The sequence below is a fragment of the Arvicanthis niloticus genome, chromosome 12 (assembly GCF_011762505.2).
Source record: "Arvicanthis niloticus isolate mArvNil1 chromosome 12, mArvNil1.pat.X, whole genome shotgun sequence".
NCBI classification, from domain to species: Eukaryota; Metazoa; Chordata; class Mammalia; order Rodentia; family Muridae; genus Arvicanthis; species Arvicanthis niloticus.
This window is the reverse complement of record NC_047669.1, coordinates 75,292,175-75,312,818: the sequence shown is the minus strand read 5'-3', so window position 1 is coordinate 75,312,818 and position 20,644 is coordinate 75,292,175. Positions and strand designations below refer to the sequence as shown.

Here is a 20,644-nt window from a genome sequence, read left to right as displayed (position 1 = left end):
TTCTCTTGAGTATGGGCTGCTGTGTGGGGCTGTGGAGCCTGCTGTGTGACAATCAGCAGCAGGGACAGATTGACCTACACTCGTCCTTGGTCATATGTATGCTCACAGGGGCACCGGGATGGGGGGGGGGGGGATTCTCCTCAACCCAGGAGGCCCATCAGCCAGACTTAGGCTACAGACGGCTCTGGTCCAGGCTGGTCCACATGCATTTGCTCTCAGTTCCCAGAACTGGCCTTAGTTGGTAGCTAATTCTGAGTCGAGTTGCAGAGTTTTTAGATGCAGTTAGGAGTCAAATCCCTGGATGGTTCGGAGGTTAACGGCATCTGCTGCTTTTGCAGAGGATCCAAGGTTAGTTCCCAGTTTCCCACAAGCAGCTCCTGTAATTCCTGTTCCAGGGAATCAGATACCCTTTTCTGGCCTTCCTGGACACCCATGTGGTTCACATAGATATACATACATGCAGGCAAAACACTCATATCAAACATTCTTTTTTTTATATTTATTTATTTAATGTATATGAGTACATTATTGCTTTCTTCAGACACATCGGAAGAAGGCATCGGATCTCATTACAGATGGTTGTGAGCCACCATGTGGTTGCTGGGAATTGAACTCAGGACCTCTGGAAGAGCAATCAGTGCTCTTTAACTGCTGAGCCATCTCTCCAGCCCCATATCAAACATTCTTAAAAATTTAAATTCCTCTGAACAAGCATCTGTCCCCCATGGTGTTGGAACTGCTCCAGTAGCTGAGGGCTGAATCCCCCATCCAGGCAGGAGCAGAGCCTGCACCTACCCAGGTCTGTGTACGCCCTTGCCAACAGTTCTGTGGAGTCCCTCCGGCAGTTACGTCTGGATATGTTATGGAATTACTGAGGTCAAAGATCCCACTTGCCCTTCTGTGGGGTGTCCTCCAGTTGCCCCCTCAAGGATAGTAGCTCTTAGTGCTGGTTACCCTGGAGCCTCTTGGGGTATGTGCTAACTGCTCGACTCACACACAGAACCTGACTCTGAACAAGTGAAACACAGCCACACATGGACTGATGTTATCTTGTTTTCTGAGCCCAGCCAACCGATATCCAGAGGTGCAGCCACCAGATCCACCACTCTAGGTGTGCGAGACCACTCTAGCTCGGTCTTTCACAAGGACAGGCTCAGACTGAGGGCTATGCAAGCCCTCTGAGCAGTCAGTGGGCACAGTGCCCTCCAGTGGCCATTGGGAGCACTGCATGCTCCCACTTGAATTTCTCATCTCTAGGACAGATGGCCTGTCTTTTCTCCTGGCCTTCTCCTCCAGTATCCAAGCGTGTGAAGTCTGTCAAGTGAAGGGACTGAGGTGCAGATCAGGTTTCCCAGTCTCAGAAACTCATCAAAGAGGCCTCTGCCTAGCACAACACGCAGAGACCGGTGGGAAGGGTGACTGCACAAGGGTACCCAGGCTGCTGCAGCAAAGTCAGCACACACACTTTTTTAATGTGAACCAATTCACGACTGTTTATTTGCCATCACCATCAGCAGCCTTCGAGCTCTGGCCGCGCCTCCTCTGCCCACGGGTGCCCGGCCATAGCAGGCCTCAGGCAGACTTGGAAGTCTCATCAGGGGCAAGGATTTGGGTATCTCCTTCATGTTCCTCGAGCCTGGGTCTTTTAAGTTCAGGAGGCTCATCTTGGGGCTCTCCAGGAATCTCTGAAACGTTAACAGACGTAAGGTTAGGAAGCAGTGAAGGCTTCTGTGAGTCAGGGTGACAGGAAGAACAGAGGCAAGAAGAGGCGCAAGTGGCCCGGTGAGATCCAGTACCACTACACGGAATGGATCCACACAGCTGGTTCTCAGCCGAGGTGACTGCATGTCAAGACACAGGCAATGTCTGTGACAGCTGCGGATGTGACAGGGTAAGAGGTGGGTGGCATCAGCGTTTGAGACCACTGGCTATTCTTCCACAGGACCTGAGTTCAGTTCCCAGCACACATATGGCAGCTCACAACCATCTGTAATTCCATTTCCAGGGGATCTGAACAGACATACACGTAGGCAAAACACCAAAATTTAAAAAAAAAAAAATGGCACCAGGGATGTTATTAATTGCCCTACAATACTAGTCCCTCCCCCAATAAACACCAGCTGTTGTGAAGTGGGGAGACCCATCCCCCCAGAAACTGCTACTGCTCAGTGCACAGGGTCACTTTTCTCCCTGCCAAGGCAAACTGCCACCAGTATGTCCAAATGACAGTCTCAAAAAGACACGCTGGCCTTCCCAGAGCTGACCTAAAATCAGGAGGGTTAGCTTCCAATAGAACATACCTCCAACCCCTCCCTTACCAGACTGGACCTCTTCTGTGGAGGGGGCGGTCCCACTACTGGGCAGTGGATTTGGCACAGTGTCTGCCTTCAATGGTGTTAAATTTATTCTCCTAGATTAAAAAAAGTAAAAGGTTGAACTGCTTGTTAGCATCAAAGGGGCTGTTTAGGTACAAAGCCAAGGTTCAAAGCGGCAAAGAAAGAGCACTCATTTCCCTACAGAGCAGGTCCCGCAGGGCCTCAACTGTCCTGCTGCCTGCCTCTGATGGGAGGCTCCGCAAGTCACCCGGTCACATTCAAGAGCTGAGCTCTGCTGACTAGGCGTCCGCTGCACACCTGGCCGAGTGCGGACCAGAAACACACGCCATCCCTTTTTAGATTTGGAACTTTGCTTCCCGACAACCAGTGTCTTCTTTTTAAAGTTACAACTGTGAAGAACTTGGTAAATGGCTCAAAACAAAACAAAACAAACAAACAAAAAAAAAATCAAGAAAATCAATTGAATGCCAAAAATATCTCAAAGATACCTTCCCACCCCGAAAAGAAATAGAGTTTTAAAAAACACATCTTAAGCCAGGTACACGCCTTTAGCCCCGGCACTCAGGGAGGTAGAGGCAGACAGATCTCTATGAGTTCAAGGCCAGTCTTGCCTAGAAAATGAGTTCCAAGATAGTTACAGCTATGTGGTAAGACCCTGTTTCAACACACACACGCACACGCACACACACACACACACGCACACACACACACACGCCTACCTCCCACCTCCCCCCCAAAAAACCCCAATAACAAAAGACCCCAAACAAAACACCACACGGTGAAATTGAGTGACGACTTAGTAGGTAAGAGTATCTGCCTGCTGATCTACCAGATGGCCTAAGTGCAGTACTCGGTACTGTGAAGACAGCTCTAGAGAACCAACACCCTTCTCTGGCCTCCAAAGGCACCTGTGTGTATGTGCACACATGCAAATATGCACATACAACATTATTTTCAAATGCATTCCCAGGCTGGACAGATGGCTCAGTGGTTAAGAGCACTGACAGCTCTGACAGAGGTCCTGAGTTCAATTCCCAGCACCTACATGGTGGCTCACAACCATCATCATTCCGATAGACTCTTCTAGTGTCTGAAGATAGTTCAGTGTACACAGCAGGAAACTGGGGACAAGAAGTGTGCGTCCAGCTCACTCACCCCACCTAGAGAATAAGAAGGAAGACAGGTACAATAGGAGGTGCAGAGTCGGGGGACCACTGCGCATCAACGATGCAGAAGGAAGGAAAACCTGCTGGTGCAGAAGGACGTGGGCAGGCGTTGCCCGGCCATGAAAGACGGAGGGAATCCTCCCATTTGTGTCTGTGGATAAGCTAAGAGGACACGCTCAGTACAGAAGCAGGCCCAGAAAGGAACACATGCTCTCCCTCAGATGAGGGGTCAGAAAGGCTGCTCTCGTAGACTTTTCCTGTGTGTGGATATGGGAGACTGAGACAGGGTCCTGTGAGTGCCCAGGCTGGTCTGGAACTAACCTGTGGCTCAGGACACCCCCGACTCAGTCCCCTGCCTCAGCCTCAGAAGTGCTTGGGATAGCTAGCATCATTTCAGGACACCCCCGACTCAGTTCCCTGCCTCAGCCTCAGAAGTGTTTGGGATAGCTAGCATCATTCCACCTGGGTTAGTCTCACAGAGGCTGAAACAACTGCTGAGGCTGGAGTAAGGGCAGGGATGAGAGAGGCTCTGACTTGACCTGCATACAATGTACACGCCTATCAAAATATCACAACGAGCTGGCCGGTGGTGGCGGTACATGCCTTAGTCTCAGAACTTGGGGAGGCAGAGGCAGGTAGACTTCTGAGTTTGCGGTCAACCAGGTTTACATAGCTAGTCCCAGGATAGTCAGGGCTACACATTGGGGAAAAAACAAACAAACAAAAACAAAAAACAAAACCTGTCTCAAAAAACAAACAAAAACCACCAATGTATCCCAACCACAAAATTATTTCATTGCTACTTAATAACTGCAATTTTGCTGTTAAGAACTATAAAGTATCTGATATGCAGAATTATCTGATTCGTGACCCCTATGGTGTCCTGACCTGCAGGTTGAGGACCGCTGATCTAGGAGATGACGTTAAGTCACTGAGGATGCCCTTAAAGGGGACACAAGGACACTGGCCCCTTTTCCCCGTGCTACCCTCCTGTCCATGAGGTAAACATGCCTAACACTCGTTCCTTTGCGGCACACACCTGCCACCCTGTACTCGCTCACCCAGAGCAATGAGACAATTAACTGTGCAACCTGTAAGCCAAAGTAAGCTTTCCTCCTCTTAAGTTGATTACTTCAGGCATTTAGTCACCGTGTCAGAAAGCCTCCAGATGTAGTGTTCCCCTCATTTCCTATGTGCCAGGAGGTGTCTGGTGCCACTGAGCAGGACTGAGCTGAAAAAGGGGGCACTTCCTGTCCTGTAGGCTTACAACCCAAGAGGACACAAACCCCTGCCAGACAATACTATGGGGGCCAGGGGTCACAATGACCAGGAAGAGAGAAGACATAATCAACTGGGTCTCAGGAGGAGTCTAATGTCACTGGGAGTATGTATCCAAGGCTTCCTTCCCCCAGGAAGCAAGCGTGGAGATCTCAAAGGGCAGAGTGTGCTCTGGGAACTTGACAGGGGAGCTGGGAGGCAAGGCTCTGAAAAGTCCCAAGACCTGACAGCACCCCATCTATCCCACGGAATCACGGGAAGACGCTAGGCTTCACCCCAGGTAGAAATGCAGGTTCAGAAGGAAGGAGGTGGAACCTTCAATATTTGCTTATGTGGGGGCCCATTTCATAGCGACACTCTTGTTTTATCACATGCTCTTACCGGGGGACTGTCTTGCCCCAAGTCTGCAGCGTGTTCAGAGTGATCCTGCGGGGTTGTGGGGCTTTTATGTTTTGACTAGAAGGCTGCAGGGTCTTCTCCTCAGAAGGCCTTGGCAAGGAGCTTTTGCCAGCCGGGATAGCGGAGGGACTGTCTTTGATGGCAGACAGAGCTGGAGACTGTGTGGTTGGTGAGGGGGTGGTACAGGGACTGCTGGGGTCTTGGATTCTGTTGCTGGGAGTTCCTTCGACTGATCTGGATCCTGGCGAAGATCCCTGCTGTGTCTGGTTCTTGGTTTTCTTCGCTGTGTCAGGAGTTCTTATGCTCAAAACTGGCTTCTCTTTCAAAGGTACGCCAAGTTCTCCTTTCTCAAAGGTCACAAATGAGCAGTAACCGTCCGTGGAGGAAACAGCCAAGAAGGTCCCATCGCTGGACCTGTGTCCCCAGAACAAGAAAGAAGGCAGAAGTTCAACTGATGTCTGCAGAACACAGTTTGCCCTTCCCTCGCCAGTCAGGGAGCTGGCACCAACCTCAGGTTTTTCTTGATCTCTGTACCCTCCTCTCAACGTAAATCTTTCCCAACATAAAAAATAAATTCAGGGTCAGTCGGTATGGGTGCCTTCTGTTTAAGCCTGGTGACAAAGCTCCACTCCTGGGTGCCGTGTGAGGTGACCGGAGTCTACCCTAGAGTTGTCCTCTGACCTCCATATGTGAGCTGTAGCACACACACTACCCCCCACACATACACACACTAAATAAAAATATTTATATAAAGAAATTTAAAGAAAAACAAGAGACCTACAGAGGTATTGCAGTTGGTAGAGCTCTTACCTGGTGTGCACAAGACCTCGGGTTTGGTGCCAAGCATGAACTGGGCATGTTGGCACACACAAGACCTCGGGTTCAGTGCCAAGTGTGAACTGGGCATGTTGGTGCACACCTCTCATTGCACATGGGAAGAAGTTGGACAGTCGGGATTTCAAGGTCATCTCAAGCACATGGTAAAGTTGAGGCCACCCTGAGCTACATGGGACTTGGGTGAGTGGCCAGCCTTGCTAGAGTACCAGTGAGCCCAAGGCAATGGAGTCTTCAGGGACAAAAGGCATCAGAGGAACAACTATGTCGAGCAATACTGGCAGATAAGGTTTTTGACCAAAAAGTCCCCTGAGCCTCCCTGAAGCTCACTGGGATTTGCTGACTTGCTTCACCCCACAGGGCCATGTGCTTGGCACCAGAACTCACTGCTGGGCAGAAACGGCTCAGCAGGTCATAGTGTTTTGTGCACAAGCCTGATGACCTGAGTTCAGATCTTTGGAACCTGTGGTGGAAGGGGAGGACACAACCCTATAAGCTGTTTTTGATTATTCCGTGAATGCTGTGGCACACACACACACACACACACACACACACACGCAACACACGCAACACACGCAACACACGCAACACACGCAACACACGCAAAGTGGCTTCCATTTTAATAAAAGCTCCTTCATGGAAATAAGACCAAATGTGAGATCTGTGGAAACAAACTATTCCCTGGCTCAGAGGTCTAACCTCCATACCCCTGTTACTCACCAGGAAATGTCACTCAGGGTGTGGTAATGGATGTTAGACACATAGCCAAATGGGAAAGACTGTTGCGTGTCATACAGCAATATAGAGTCCTCGGAGGCTACTGCAAACACCATACGGTAGGGCAGGCTCACCAGCTCGGGGCTGGGCTCCTCTGATGCTTTCTCTGTGGGTGTGGGGGGACGACAAGGTGAGTGAGGTTACAAAACCAGAGCTCCCAAAGGCGAGAACCAGTCTCACCAAGTTCTCTCCTCCGGGGAAGGAAATGCCAGGCCACTAAAAGCTAGTTTTCTGTAAACCATACAGAAGAATTCAGTCCCCGGGCTGGCGAGATGGATCAGCAGGTAAAGGCACCTGCTGCCAAGCCTGCCAACATGAGTTTGATTCACAGGACCCACGTGTGGAAGAACTGAGGGCTACAAGTTGTCCTCTGACCTGTACACATGCACTGAGCTCGCAAGTGCAACCCCAACACACACGCCTGCACGTAATAATAAGAGAAAAAAAATAAAGAATTCAAGCAGGTGTCACACACCTTTAATCCCAGCGCTCAGGAGGCAGAGGCAGGCAGATCTCTGTGAGTTTGAGGCCAGCCTGGTCTACAGAATGAGTTCCAAGAAAGACAGGGCTGTTACATAGAGAAACCATCTTAAAAAACCCAAAAAGGAAAAAAAAATCAGTTCTCACATCGACACAGGAATGAACGAGGTCCGACGAGTGATCAAAAACTTCTGAGTGTCATGAACTAAGTACAGCTTTCTGACAGAAAAATGGCTTCATTTAGGAACACTACCAAGTGATCCTTTGCTTTTTGTAGGAGTGTGTGTGTGTGTGTGTGTGTGTGTGTGTGTGTGTGTGTGTGTATCTCATTCTTTAGCCCAGGCTGCCTGTAATTCCCCATACAGCCCAAATGAACCTCAAACTCAGGGCAAGCCTCCCGGGCCGGCCTCCCAAGTGCTGGGATAACAGGTGTGAACCACCATAGCTGCTCAACTAATGTTTTTAGAGCTCTGACGAGTTACTGATATCATTTACATGAAGGATTTAAGAGTTTAAAGTAGTGTCTGCTTCTATCATGGAGAAAACAGGGACCAGATTTCCTTTCCCTGCTATACTAGGCCAAGTAGGTGCACAGCAGATTTCCAGAACTGGGCAGCAGATGGCAAGATACAATGATCCTGAGAGGGGACCTGGCAGGCCCACGGAAGGCAGAGATTCTAGGCATATCCTAGAAAACTCCCCGCTGAGAGGCTGGGAGTCCTAATAGCTAAGGAAGATCAGGTGGTGGGTGAGTTGTCAGCTTAGTGCTGACTGGAACAGGCTGAGAAAGAGCCTCGTAGGAGGAGGCATGCACGGCAGCATGGGGTCCAGGGACACTTCACAGCCTGGGGCATCAGTTAATATACAGGAGGCCTTGCTTCAGGGTGTAAGGTGTGTCATGAACAAGATGCTGCCTGGTCCTACCTAATGAACCTTAAAAGTAACATAACTACATCCCAGAACAAACTTCAAGAACATTGACGAGAACTGAAAACCCAACGCTTGTTTGAGGCATAGTATTTTTGTACAGCACAAGATTAAAAGTTCAGACACACAAAAGGAAGACGGAGGGATGGGGACAGTCCAGTCGGCAGGGTCCTGGCTTAGCATGCAAGACTCAGGGTTTAATCCTCAGCACCACCCAAAACCAGATGTGGTGGTGCATGCGTAAGACCCCATTGTCAGGTCATCTTCTCATATGTGACAGAGTCTGAAGTCAACCTGACCCTGTCCCAAAAAGCCACGTAAGAACGAAAAGCTTAGTGGGAAAATAAGTTGGTACTAATGTACTTTTTAACATTGCTGTAGATGAGAAAGTGTATTCTGCGGGGCTGGAGAGATGGCTCAGTGGTTAAGAGCACTGACTGCTGTTCCAGAGGTCCTGAGTTCAATTCCCAGCAACCACATGGTGGCTCACAACCATCTGTAATGGGATCTGATGCCCTCTTTTGATGTGTCTGAAGATAGCTACAGTGTAATCATATACATATAATAAGCAAACCTTGAGAGAGAGAGAGAAAGAGAGAGAGAAAGAGAAAGCAGTTATAATTGTTCTCACTAAATCTCTGTGTCTGGAGCTACAGTGTATTCAAATAAATAAATAAATATTTTTTTAAAAAAAGAAAGTGTATTCTGGACAGTGAGAGACAAGACACACTATGCATCGTGGGACACTACATATGAATATGGATGTCAAAAGGACTAAGAGAAGGACTTGATGTTTTCACAACAAATATTACATTACATACACACCAAATATCACACGGCGCCCCCAGAAATACATTATTTTTATATGCTACAGTGAACAAAATTGAAAACCTTTGACAAATCCACATAGTTTTCCCCCACAGGACAGCCAATGGTACCTGTTTCCGCCACCGGCCTCAATTCAAAGTAGACAGGACAGCAGCGGACAGCAAGCGTGGCTTTTCCAGGGCACGGAAGGTGGGCAATCGGCCTGTGAGGGTGAGCACAGGTTAGCAACAGGGACCGGTGCTCGTCAGAGGCAAAAGGGGCAAGACGGGAACAGTCCTGCATCTGTGTACCTTTTCAGGTGTTTTCTGGAGAACACGTAGGTGGTGTTTGTCACATTCTCACCAGACTCCATACATCCGGCTGCGGAGGGGTGGGGGAGGGGAAGAAAGAGCCACAGTCACATTTTTGTTTGCCAGCAAAAGCTCACAAGCCTTCCAGTCCAGCTTGCAAAACATCCTCCCCTCAAGCGGTAAACTCTGACAGGGCATCTGTGACAGAAACAAACACAAGTGCTCCCTCTGTGTGGCCCCACTCTCTGCTCCAGTCCTACTGCCTGTCACCTCCACCTGAGTGAGGGCCCCAGGCCAGGGGTTTTCCCTTATAAAATCCTGTGCTGGAGAACAGAGACAGCTCTAGCTGATGGAGCCCTGTGGCTGGCTCCAGCTGCCAGCATGTGAGCCTCCCAGTCTGTTCCCAGCACTCAGGTCTTGGCTGCCCAGCCCTCTGAACCAGCCTTCCAGTTGTCAGGAGACCTAGCCCACGCTGCAGCCTCCAGCAGGACCTGTCACATGGTATAAAACATACGCATGCCATCTTTTTTTGTTCCCCTAAGATTTATTTATTTTGATGTGAGCACACTGTCGCTGTCTTCAGACACACCAGAAGAGGGCACTGGATCCCATTACAGATGGTTGTGAGCCACCATGTGGTTGTTGGGAATTGAACTCAGGACCTCTGGAAGAACAGTCAGTGCTCTTAACAGCTGAGCCATCTCTCTCCAGCCCCCTACACATGCCATCTTAACATGTGACCATTCTGGAACTACAAGGGAGGACTCTACTCTTGCTTTTGCATACAACTATCCAAGACCCACCCCTTCCCACTATCCCACTGTGACAAGTCAAGGCTGGTTCCGTCTCCCTGGACACACACAGGTACACACACTCCCACACAGTGGTCTTTTCATTTGCTGTAAGATTAGAGACTTGCATGTTCCCTATTTGCTTGTCCTGTCAACAGTTCATAAAAGTCAGCCCCTGCAGCGCTAAGACCCTCTCTTTTGGTCACTCTGTAGTACTTACTAGCAGAAAACCACTGTCCTCTGCAGAAAAGTACTAATCTGGGGCCTTTAGGGATTTTGGTTTGGGTGGGGAGGTTGGCTGGTTTTATTTGTTTGGTTTTGATTTGTTTGTTTGAGCCAAGGTCTCACGCATCCCAGGCTGGTCTTACTACAGAACCAAAGACGGTATCGGTCTTTTCCCACCTCCGCCCGCCAAGTGTTGAATAATAGGCAAATGCCACCATGTGTAGCTAACATATTCACCTAGAAATTCCTGTGATTTCCTTGCTAAGGAATTGTGTCTCAGCTGCAAGACCCAGGGATTGGATGGTGTTACCAGGCTGCATGCTAAACAAGCCACATTCCCAGGCAATACCCACCTCTGGCTCAGCTGTGCTGGGAACTGTTACTTTTTTTTCCAACCTGAACAGAATAGCAACATCTAAATTGTCACCCAGTTTAGTTCTGCATTTGTCTGTTCCCGGGCGTCAGAACCTGTTCCTGGATGTAATCTGTACCTTGTCTTTACTGGTTCATTGATCTATTTGTGGTGTTAAGGCTTGACCCGAGATGAGACAAGCACTTGACTAATGAGCTTCAGCTAAGTCCTCATTTTTTCTTTCAGGTTGTCTTCTTTTGTGTTTTGTTTTCTTGCCAATTGAGAAGGCCGCTGTATAGGATACATTGTATCAGGTGCCGCTTCCATTTTGTGTCTACCGATTTAGTCAGCTACACTTTTACCATATGAAAGTTATACATTCCCAGCCAGGCCTGGGCTACACACTTATAATCCCAGCATTCAGGAAGCAGGGATGGGACCATCAGAAGTTCAGGATCATCCTCAGCTACATAAGTTCCGGACCAGCCTGAGCTACATGAGACCATGACTCAGAGAACAAACAGGATGTAGTGGGTTGGTAGAAGGCTTGTACCACCACTCCGCTCACACCTGCACGAGCTGAAGTGTCACAGAACAGGAACAGAGACGTCCCTGTGGTGCCACCACATCCCTATATGTCACATGCCATCAGACACACCTGGCGTGAGGAGCAAAGATCCATCAGGAGTAAAACTGAGTCTTCGGAAGAACGACTTCATGCTGTCATCGTGAAACATCCGGAAACTTCTTGCCTGTGGTAACAGAGCTTGAAGTCATTTGAAAGCAGCTCACTCCACAAAGGCTCACCACTTAGAACTGGCGTGCCAACAAGTCAGTCCAAGTCCTCATCAGTTGGCCCACAGGTTGTCCAAGTGCCATGATTCAGCGGCAAGGAGGACGCCATGACTCACCAGATCTCAAATGGAGAGATATTTTATGCTGGGCTGGTGAATGGCTCTGAGGCCAAGCCTGGGAACCTGAGTTCCTAGGACCCATACAGTGTACTGAAGGAACTGACTCCTGGCCTTTATAAGCACTCTGTAACACGTGTGTGCACATTCCTGTATGCATACTCGCACTACAACACACACACAGGAACACACACATATTCTTGCACACATGTGCCCAAACATGAATACCACACATATATGCATACATACATACATACATACATACATACCAAAGACACACTCGTGTACGCACACATCACACACACAACTCATATGTGCACCTATGAAATAATAATAAGAACTTCCTACCTCTCCTTCAGGCCCTTGTCCAGAGAGCATCTTTGAAATGTTGAAAGCCACACGCTTCTTCTGGGTGCTATAGACCCGCAGCACCCTGAAGAAAGAGAGGTGTGAGTTCCATCCCAGCATGGAAACTGGGTCTCACACAGTAACAACCTACTGAAGTTTGCAGATGCCACACTGCCTCTGCTGGACCAGACTTCACTGAGGAACGAAGAGGAGGCAACAGGCATCTGAGCATGCCATAGAGGGGAAACAGCATGCAAATGTTTTTACTTCATTCCCCTTATGTATTCCTCATTGAATAAACAATTCAGCCATAACCAAGGTCAATCCCAATTTTGAGCCGTAAACACTTGGCCCAATGGCAACCTGTGTGACAATAATGACATTTGTTTTGTGTGGACAGTCTTGTTCACAGGGCTTTATAGGAATAAGGAATGACAGATATAGTGACTCACACCTGTGATTCTTGTACACAGAAGGCTGAGGCAGGGGGCTCACCATGAATACAAAGCCAGCCTTGGTTATGAAGTGAGATATTGAAAGGCTGAGGCAGGGGGATCACCATGAGTACAAAGCCAGCCTTGGTTATGAAGTGAGATATTGAAAGGCTGAGGCAGGGGGATCACCATGAGTACAAAGCCAGCCTTGGTTACAGAGTGAGATATTGAAAGGCTGAGGCAGGGCCATGATCAGTAAGACATAGGGGTGCTTCTCTCACTTCCTAAAAGAGCAAAGATGGAAAACACCGACAAATGAGTCGGGCTCTCAAGTCACAGGCTTGTTCTGGGTGCTATAGACCCAGTTCCCAGTTCCCAGAAACCAAACTGCTCTCAAGTGCCTCAGTGAGACATCAGAGAATGCACAGCCCTCAGAAAATAACAGGAGCACTACAGTAAACAAACCCCAACCCTTACATATTGCTTTTATTTCAGGGCCATATTAAATTCAATTTTTAAATTAAAAGCAGTTGAGGACGGGGGGTCTAACTAGCTGCTGAGCACTTGCCGAGCAGACAAGACACCTGTGTTCAGTCTCTAGCACCGAATAACCAGGACATCCTGGAATCCTAGCACTGAGAGGGTCTTCCTAATGGAGTGGAGAGAAGCATCGGTGGCTAAGAGCACCCACTATGCTACAGGGGATCCAATGCCCTCTTCTGGCCTTGACGAGTACCAGGGACACACCTGGTGCAAAGACGCACATGCAGGCAAACACAAGAGTTCTTTCTACATCAATTCACCCATCAATAAAGATTCACTGGTGTCAGCTCTGCACAAGGCACCTGGCCTAATTAGTCGCTAATTCCTGTCTTGTCAGAATAAGCAGATCAGGAGAAGAAAGCAAAGCAGGACTGTCAACCCCTTAGTAAAAGTTGCGATAAAATATTTGCAAAAGACGTTCACGTTGCTTACGAACCTGTCACAACTCAGGGTCGCAATATATTGACCCAAAGGATCCCAGGTCACCCCTTGCACATAACTTTTATGCTCGTTGAAAATGGAAAGCTTCTGTCCTAGAAAGAAGCATGAGGAAGTTATTATCAAGAAGTCCAGGAAGCATGCTGGAGAAGCCACTTCAGCACGGTCTCCTAATTCCAGCCCGCCATTCTGCAGGCAGGCAGTCCCAGAGAGGCTGTGTTTCAAACCCTGAGTCAGGCTCAGGAGACCCAAAGGTCATTCCACACAGCCCCATCCCCCATCACGACTCTCAAGAGCCAGGCATGTACAGCAAGCATGAGGCTTGTGTGGGTTAGAGAAAGTAGGCGTGATATGAGAGACCTCAGTTTAGTTCTCTGGGTTGGGTAATATGGTGGTTTGAAAGAAAATGTCCCCCATAGGCTCCAAAGGAGTTGGTACTACTAGGAGGTGTGGCCATGTAAAGGAGGTGTGGTCTCATTGGAGGAAGTGTGTCTAAATTCACTTCCTGCTGCCTGTGGAAGAGGTAGAACTCTCAGCTACCTCTCCAGCACCATGTCTGCCTATATCCATGCTTCTCACCATGGTGACAATGGATTATACCTCTGAACTGTAAGCCCCATTCCACTTCCTGCTGTCCCTTCACTCACTGACCCACACGTTTTGTATTTTTGCTTTCTAAGCTTGCTACACTTGATCAAAACATTCCTCCTAAGAGTGAACCATAGGACAGAGTCTAAACTTAGTTAATCTAAGACTTCTTCTGTCAATGCAATTAGTCTGATGAATCTCTTCACCTTAGCCCCAGGTAGACTCTTTGAACAAGGGCAAAAAGCAGCCTCATTCTTCACCAAAATATCAGAATAGTCTCTAGGCACAAACTAAAATTCTCCTCTGGAACATCTAGAGCCAGGACCCCACAGTTCAAATCCCCCTCAGCAACAATGTCTTCCGTATTCCTACTAGGATGGCCCATTAAACCCCACTAAAAGCATTCAACTGCTCCCAAAACCAAAGCCCCAAATTCCACATTCTTCCAAACAAAAGCATGGTCAGGTCTATCGCAGCAATATTCAAGTCCCTGGTACCAACTTCTGTCTTAGTTAGGGTTTTACTGCTGTGAAGAGACACCATGACCAAGGCAACTCTTATAAAGATGTTATGGTTTCAGAGGTTCAATCCATTATCATCTTGTTGGGAGGCATGGCAGATTTGGTACTGGAGGAGCTCAGAGTTCTACATCTTGATCCAAAGGCAGCCAGGAGGAGGGCCTCTTTTGCACTGGGCAGAACCTGAGCATAGGACCTCAAAGCCCACCCCCACAGTGCCACACTTCCTCTACCAAGGCCACTAATACACTACTTCCCATGGGCGTGCACACTCAAACCACCTTGTACTTCCTTTTGTAAGTTTCCTTGGTCATAGTGGCTTATCACAGCAATAGAAAAGTATCCAAGACATGGGCTCAGAGACCCTGGGACCTGAGTTCCTCAAGTAAAGACTTTGAAAGACAGAAGGAGACAAGTGTGGGACCAACCCTGGCAGAATGAATTAACGAAGCTCTGGGCAGTGCCGGGGTTTCGACCTTTGCCAAAACTGTTCCCAACCCAGCATCCCTAACCTGTTATCTCCTTCCTCCTCGTAATAGCAAAAATAAACCACTCAGTCTGGAGCTCAGTAGGTCAGAGCACTGGCTGCTCTCACAGAGGACCCAAGCTTGGTTCCTAGTACCCAGACTGGGAGCCTTACAACTGCCTGCAACTCCAGCTCCAGATCAGGCAACCTGTTCTGGATTTCATGGGCACAGCACGTGTGCATACATACATATACACACAATGTTAATAAAATAAATATACAGCTCACCTTTACTGGCATCCCATATGATAACCGTGTTGTCCACAGAGGCAGAAGCCATCAAATTCCCATCTGTTGCCCAGCAAATATCATACACATCTTCTAAGTGGCCCCTAGAGCCCGAAGACAGAAGAGATAATATCATTACTGCAAAAAAGAGAAAAGCTATCAAAGAGTTCAAAGTCACCAGGCAGTGGTGGCACATGCCCTAGTGAGGCAGAGACAGAAGGCTCTCTGAGTTCAAGGCCAACCTGGTCTACAGAGTGAGTTCCAGGACAGCCAGGGCTACACAGAGAAACCCTGTCTCGAAAAAACAAAAAACAAACAATACAGTAGAATAAGCAGAATATACCTTTAATTAAAAATGGATTGAGGCCACAGTCCCTCCCCTGTTACCTCAGAGTCTTTACCACAGTCCAGTTCTCCTTATTCAGCTGAGCCTCGTCCTCATCCTGAAAGGCGGTCTGCTCCGGCTCCTTGCTGTCATTCATCTTCCACAAGAGAATGACAGCATCTGTGAGGTAAATCAGTATAGTGTGAACCAGGCCCTCCCACGCCCTCCTTCGCTTCTGGACTTTTAGGGTGTTCTGGATGTTTTATGTTGTTCAATGCACTCTCTGGCCATGAAGAGTCACTTCCAAGAATATGGACAGCGCACCGCTGTGCATGGCTGTAATCCGGCCCTTGGGAGTCTGAGGCAGGTGGATCCGAAGTGCAAGTTTACATGGTGTGTTTGAGGTTATCCTGGGCTACATGAGACCCTACCTCAGAAAAACACAAAGAATTTGAACAAGACTAGTAAATTTGCTTACTTCACTAGTGCATAACAGACCCCACCTAGGATCACCATAGCTTCTGGGCAAAATAACTGACCGCACTGAGAAACTAGAGAACAACTTATAGGTGGCTGGCCAGGAAGAGAAAAGGCAAGGGTCTGCAGATTGTGCCTATGGAGTTCCATCTTGCTGCACACCCACCTCACAATGCCCCTGTGAGGACCAAATGTAGGAACCTGCATAAAGCACTTACAGCTCTATGGCTTGGACACGGTAAGCCACATATTACATCACAGTATCATATGGCCACATCAGATATCTCAGCCTGACATAGCAATGGTCTAAACCTAACAGTTTCTCCTGAGATGACAATAGGCTCACTGTGTAACATGATCCTTTTAGCATGGCCAGAAAGGACAGCGAACAGGGAAGCAGGAAACACAGACAAAAGAAGCTCACTCAAAGCTACCTGGAATCCTAGCTACCTAAGCTCACCATGGAGCCTGCTAAAGATGAGATGACTGGACAGATCTCCATGAGCCAACTAAAGGGAGGTTTCGGTCTTCAAGGCTAAGGGACTTTGTAAATGCTGGCCCTAGGGCCACCTCATAGGAGACAGCCTACAGCCCCCTCAACACTGTTCCACCGTGTGAATGTGTGAATGCACGCACATCATATGCGTGCACAATGTATGCATGTACACACTCATACCCCACATATTCTGGGCATTAGGACACAGAACGCAACTATTCCTCTTTTTCCAAACAAAAACTAAGGTTTGTTTTACTTCCTACTGTATTTAAGAGTATTTAATGTACAGAATAAGGATTTCTGCTTCTGTATTCTTTTATCTCATTTAAACACAGGTGCACAATACAAATCAATCTACCCCAAACAGGCACAAATTCTGAGAACATTCCCAAAGCCCATTAATTACACAGAGATGCAGTGATGACAACCAGACAAGCCCCTGGGATGCTGACAGATATACCACACCCAGCCAGCCTGCAGGGGGCAAATGGAGAAAGGGCTATTTTCAGATATATCTTCACAGTGTAATGCTGTGCCCGTCATCTTCCCACTCTGACACACTCTCCCAAAATGTTATGTGTTAAGTGATCTGAAAGGCAGATGGGGAAGTAGCTATGACCAGCTCAGATTTCATTGTCTGATTTTCTTTCCTTGAAAAGAAAGTTACTATTTAGCCATGACTAGCCTTGAATTCTCAGTCCTCCTGTCTCAGCCTCCAACATGCCGTGATCACTGGCCTGTGTCACCCCCAGTTCAAATGTCACTGTTAGACTGGAGATGCATAAGAGTCAGGTTTAAGGATTGTTAAATACAATACTTACCATCTCCTCCAGATGCTAAAATCTCCCCAGTTGGAGAAAAGCGCACAACATTGACAGCCTTGGTGTGCCGAGCAAGATTGGAGAGGAATTCCACAATGGCTTTCCCATCTGGCCCCTTCTCCACCTTCCAGATCTGTCGACAGCAAAGCATACATTGCAGAAACACACTAGCCACAAGATAACTACTTATTTTCTGATAGAAAATGCAACTTCCTTTTTGAAACTTTGTAAATCGAAGGAAGTATTAGCAAAAATGCATACCATCAGTACCAGCACCTGCTATTCCCCTCCTTCCAGTTCTTTCTAGAGCAAACGGAGCTACGTTCAGTATTACCATTTTGAAGCAAGGTCTTACGTAGCCCAGGCTGGCTTCAAACTCGCTACTGCTGAGAATCTCGAACTTCGGATCCTCTATCTGTACCTTATGGGTATTGGGGGTACATGCCGGCACCACAGAGTTCTTCCTAGTTTAGTATTCTAAAATACTGAGAACCCACTTGTAACAAAGTAGCAAATGTTAATTAAGAAAGCTCACCTTCCCAGTATTCCTTGCTTACCCCAGGCCTGAGAACTTAGCATACTGGACTAGGTGGCCAACCGACTTAAGTTGCTGCCTTCAGTTTTAAACAAAGAAATGAAAACTTGTGCTCCACGTAGAACCTCCCTGTATCCTCCCGCCTGTCCATTTACCCTAACCGCGGTGTCCACCCCCGCGGATGCCAGCCTGTGGATCCTCCAGGCTGCCCCATGCTGGAAGTCCAGGCTATACACTGGCTCCTTGTTGTGCCAGGCGATTTCACACGTGATCACTTTCATCTTCCAGAGTCTCCGCCAGGCAACGGGAGGCTGGAAAGGTTAGCAAAGAGTTAAACTGAGACCTGAAACAGTAAGGGAGAGCCGAGCAATCAGCGAAGAAGCTGTTGGCTACGCCGACGGCGCAGACATCTGCAATCTTCAGCTAAAATGCTCGCGCAGACAGAGACTTCCACCAGTGTACGGTTCCGGAAGAGAAAGAAACCAAACATCCCAGATGGGGGCGAGGCCGGGCAGCACAGAGCATCGCGCCGAAGTGGGGTCTTAGGGACCGGTACCGGGTTACAGGCAATCATCCCGGGGAGCGGCAAGGGAGGGGGTTCGCGGGAAGAGCGCGGGTGCGGGCGGCGCAACCCGGCCTGGAGGGAGGCGCGCGAGTCCAGGTCCCAGTGGGGACTGCGGCCTGGGACGAACTGACCTCCGCCTGCGCCTGCGCCCGCGCCGAGATCAGGACCCGCGGCCCGGGCGGGCAGCTGCAGCCCGACCCGAGCCAGAGACGCGGAAACCCGGTATCAGCAAAGAACTTACCTACAGCTACTCGGTCCACTCGGAGCCGCCACCTCCCGCAGCTTCCCGCGCGCCACAGGCCACGCCTCCGGCCACGCCTCTTCGGGGGCGGGGTTCCAGGGCGCTCCTCCTCCACGTGGGCGGGGCATGAGACAAAGTCTCTTGTAGGGAGGTTCCAGGGCATCCCTCCTCTATGTGGGCGGCACTCTCGCGGCACCGTGGCTTCCGGTGGGCGGGGCTCTGGACTCCCCTATCCAGTGGGCGGAGCTGTCTCGGTTGGTGGCTCCGGCTGGGCGGGACCGGGAATCCTATCCCCGCGCCTCCGGGGAGCCCAGACTGGCCCAGCGTTGGCTGCTAACCTGAATTGTGGGATGTCCTGCCTACCACGCGAGAGTGCCACTTGCTCAACTGACAGATCTGCCCGCCGGGAATTTACAGTCTAGAAAGAGCAGTCAGCTGATAGCGCGCTAGCCAACAGCTGCAGTTCTGTCACCAGCCCCTGCTGGTGATCTACAGCACACCCCCGGAGGACCCTAAGCGCAAGGTTATCCTTAGCTACAGAGAGTTCCAGGCTAGCCTGGACTAAACAAAAACCAAGATATATAACATTTCTTATAGGACAAATGGGAAACTTTGAGACTCATCCAATATAGCCAAATAACAGTCACCCACGCCGTGAATATTTTAGAACTGTCCTGCCCCACCAAATATCCCGAAATGACCTCTGGAGTTTCAAAATGTCAATAAAAGAGCAGTGTCTTTGCCCTCTCTTAGTGATGTGAAGGAAGCCTAGAATGATTGTTATGTTAGTAATCCCAACACCCTGGAGATGGAAGCAGGAAGAGGATCGGGAGTTCAGGGTCATCCTTAACTATTCAGCAAGTTCGAGGCCCGGCTGGGCTACATGAATGTATAGGAAAACACACAGCTCCCATTCCAGTTATGTAATGGTTAATTTGTCCTCCACGACCGTTTTCAATAATTCACATACTTTTAAGATTCTTGTCTCCTATGGTTTTGACTTCTTACAGGCCAGCATATGAAAGTTAAGTTTTTATAAAGAATTGATAAGAGCTTTGGTCAAGGGTCTGGGTTCCGTTTCCAACACCTATATGGTAGCTCATGACTTTTTAATTCCAGTTCCAAGTGACCCAACACTCTTTTCTGACCTCCAACAGCACCAGGCCCATATATAGTGCACATACATACAAGCAAAACTCAAGCACATAAAATTTGAAAATCTAAATTAACCTCAGAATTTTAAGTTATGCCTCTTTTTTTGAGACAGGGTCTCTTGTATCCCAGCCCACTATGTAGTTCTCAAACACATTGTCTGAGAATGACCTTAAATTTCTGATTCTGCCAACTACCTTCAGAATGCTGGAATTGCAGGCATGCACCACCATGCCTGGTTTATACACTGTTGATTTATACACCAGGGCTTTGTGCTTGCTTCCTGAGTTGAACTACATCCTGCCCAAGTTAGACCTGTAACATTAAAAATACAGAATAAGTTTACAACAAAATAAAAATATACAAAATAAGAAAGGATAAGTGTAAAAAAATCCAAGTATCCATATCTTGATGCACCATGTGGAAACTTTGTGACAGAAAGCTACATAATCTTAACGTAATTACCAAATTACCAAAATGTTTCTCAGTGCCATTTTGTCTAAGAACTTGTTCAGCAGCATCAGAAAATCCAAGCCATTTCCATCTGAATTATTAACATGGGTCACACGGCTTCCTGGTTTGCACTTGAGGAATGTATTCTTAGAGTTGTGTAAAGACTCTACTTTCTTATCTGGAGCCCAGTGCTCTGAAAAGCCAGAGTTCATCAATTTTTCAGTCTTCATGGAAAAGTGGTTTTTTAGCTGCCAGTTCTGCAAATACACTTGTGCTCCAAAAGTTATTGCCTCATATGTGTGTATGCATATATATATGTAAGTATATATACATATATAGAGAGACACACACACACACATATA

At 48.3% G+C, this 20,644-nt stretch overlaps 1 protein-coding gene across 2 annotated transcripts; it reads right to left on the bottom strand.

Moving 5' to 3' along the window:
* Positions 1 to 509: 509 nt before the first annotated feature.
* On the bottom strand, positions 510 to 18,791 carry Chaf1b (chromatin assembly factor 1 subunit B). Of its 2 annotated transcripts, none has more exons than XM_034515898.2 (14): positions 18,678 to 18,791; positions 18,027 to 18,182; positions 17,337 to 17,469; positions 15,605 to 15,722; positions 15,218 to 15,321; positions 13,356 to 13,452; positions 11,943 to 12,027; positions 11,342 to 11,435; positions 9,316 to 9,385; positions 9,136 to 9,227; positions 6,734 to 6,896; positions 5,162 to 5,593; positions 2,319 to 2,410; positions 510 to 1,685 (listed from the first exon to the last, which is right to left on the bottom strand). In XM_034515898.2, the coding sequence occupies exons 2-14, from the start codon at positions 18,150 to 18,152 to the stop codon at positions 1,573 to 1,575; spliced, it is 1,719 nt and encodes a 572-aa protein (XP_034371789.1). In that variant the 5' UTR covers positions 18,153 to 18,182; positions 18,678 to 18,791; the 3' UTR covers positions 510 to 1,572. The 2 variants fall into 2 exon arrangements, with proteins under 2 accessions (XP_034371789.1, XP_034371786.1); XM_034515895.2 differs by having other exon boundaries at positions 1,426 to 1,685; positions 2,301 to 2,410.
* Between the last annotated feature and the right edge of the window lie 1,853 nt (positions 18,792 to 20,644).